A 2,041-nucleotide genomic window follows, 5' to 3' on the forward strand; every position below is an offset into this window, starting at 1 on the left:
AGCAACCAGGAGAACTCGTTTTTGGAGTTTCCCAGGGATCTTGCTGAACTTTAACATAGACCTTGGAGAACTTGTGACATACTGGTGGGTTGCTAATTGCTCTCAAATATCTCCACCCAACATATGGAAAAGTCAAATCTTGCAGCCTCTGGGCTCTAGTTAAAACTGAAAGGCTCACAAAATCATCCAAGGCCAGAATGAGACAACCTAGTCAAGTAATCTGGCCAGTTCACAATCGCTTTTCCCCCAGTTTAAGATAAACATCATTGTACCTGATAACACGATGTAGAAAGCCACCCTGGAGCACATCTGGTCTCTGATGAACTTTTCATGTAATACCAAGATTAAAAAATGCTGTACTGGTAAGGTTTACTTTCTTTTACCTTATTTTATTTTAAAATAGAATAACCAGAAGTTATTCTGTTACAAAGGAACATGGCTGAACAGGTAGGAAACAGATTCCCCATTGTGAGTTCGCCGAATGGCTTCTGCAAGAATCATGGAGACGTCGATCACCTGTATTTTGGAGCAGTTCTTCATCTTATCTTCCTGAGGTATGGTATTGGTGACTACTACTGCTTCAAAGCAGGCACTGTTGATGCGGGCAATGGCCGGGCCAGAAAAGATTCCATGTGTCAAGATCGCATAAACTCTGGTGGCTCCAGCTGAGGCAAGTTTGTCAGCGGCGTGGCAGATTGTACCACAAGTGTCAGCCATGTCATCCACGAGGATGGCCACACGATCCTTCACGTCTCCCACCAGCACCATGCGATCCACTTCATTGGCCTTCTTTCGTTCTTTATGAATCAAAGCAAAGTCCACATTCAAGCGGTCTGCAATGGAAGTGACTCTTTTGGCTCCGCCAGCGTCGGGTGAGACAACAATGCAGTTTTTCCACTCGGAAATATTCTCCTTTATCCATTTCAGGACCGCTGGTTCTGCATACAAATTGTCTACCGGGATATCAAAAAAGCCCTGGATTTGGGAAGCATGTAGGTCCATGGTGATGATATGATCTGCGCCTGCTATAGACAGCATATTTGCTACGAGCTTAGCGGAGATCGGGGCCCGGCTCTTATCCTTCTTATCCTGCCGGGCGTAGGGGAAGCACGGGATGACTGCGGTAACGCGGCTGGCGGAAGCAATCTTGCAGGCATTAATCATGATCAAAAGCTCCATTAGACCGTCGTTGATTTCGCCACACCCACTCTGAACGATGTAGACATCTTCTCCACGCACACTCTCACCAATTTCCACACACGTTTCCTGGTTGCTGAATTTCTTAGTGACCACCTTACCTAGCTCCAGGCCCAGGCGGTCGGCGATTTTCTGGGATAAATCTTGGTGGGAGCTGCCGCTGAAGATTTTGATATTCGGCATTTTGGTCAACTGCCTCACGTACTTTTAATAACCTAGTGACCGCGGATACCGGCTACTGCAGAAACCGCAGCAGAAGTCCGGCCACAGACTCAAAAGGCTTCCGGCTTCCGGCTTCCGGCGGTTGGTTGATACTGGGCCGTTACAGATCTTTCTGCGCACGCGCAGTGTTAAAGTGCCCTTGGGTCTGGATTTTTTTTTTTCTTGAGAGCTTGTTTTTGGCACGCGCACTTCATACTTATAAATTTAAAAAACATTTCGTTTATCTCCACGAAATTGTTACTATTGGTGTTATTAGTAATGCTGTTATTCATTTCCTAGGGCTTCTTAAACCAATTTGAAAACATAAACACATAAAACTTCCATAAAGCCCAAAATACACAAGTTTAAAAGGAAAGTTACAGACTGGAGAAAGTATGTCAGAGTGCTGTTTTAAAGTTCCTTCAACTTAGGGGGAGGGGGGAGGGGATGAACAAGTTGAGAAAACGTGTAAGTGTGGACAATTTACAGGTTTTTTTTTTTTAAAGTGTCCAATAAAGGAGTTTAAAAAATACTAGTAATATAGAAAAATGGTAATTTTTTTCACACAGTAAGTCGAAATTATAAGAGATGATGCATTCTGATAGAACATGAGAACATACAGGTTTTGCAAGGGTAATTTTCC

General features: G+C 44.0%; 1 protein-coding gene across 1 annotated transcript; it reads right to left on the reverse strand.

The window, feature by feature from the left end:
- Positions 1–408: 408 nt before the first annotated feature.
- Prps1l1 (phosphoribosyl pyrophosphate synthetase 1 like 1) lies at positions 409–1,447 on the reverse strand. The gene has a single exon (XM_010643333.3). It carries the CDS (start codon positions 1,378–1,380, stop codon positions 424–426), a length of 957 nt encoding a protein of 318 aa, XP_010641635.1. The 5' UTR covers positions 1,381–1,447; the 3' UTR covers positions 409–423.
- Between the last annotated feature and the right edge of the window lie 594 nt (positions 1,448–2,041).

This window comes from Fukomys damarensis, unplaced genomic scaffold (genome assembly GCF_012274545.1).
Source record: "Fukomys damarensis isolate Sample0158 unplaced genomic scaffold, DMR_v1.0_HiC HiC_scaffold_4, whole genome shotgun sequence".
In the NCBI taxonomy this organism is placed as follows: domain Eukaryota; kingdom Metazoa; phylum Chordata; class Mammalia; order Rodentia; family Bathyergidae; genus Fukomys; species Fukomys damarensis.

Coding starts and splice junctions, on each gene's coding strand:
- Prps1l1 (XM_010643333.3), bottom strand. CDS start 1,380: ATGCCGAATATCAAAATCTTCAGCGGCAGCTCCCACCAAGATTTATCC.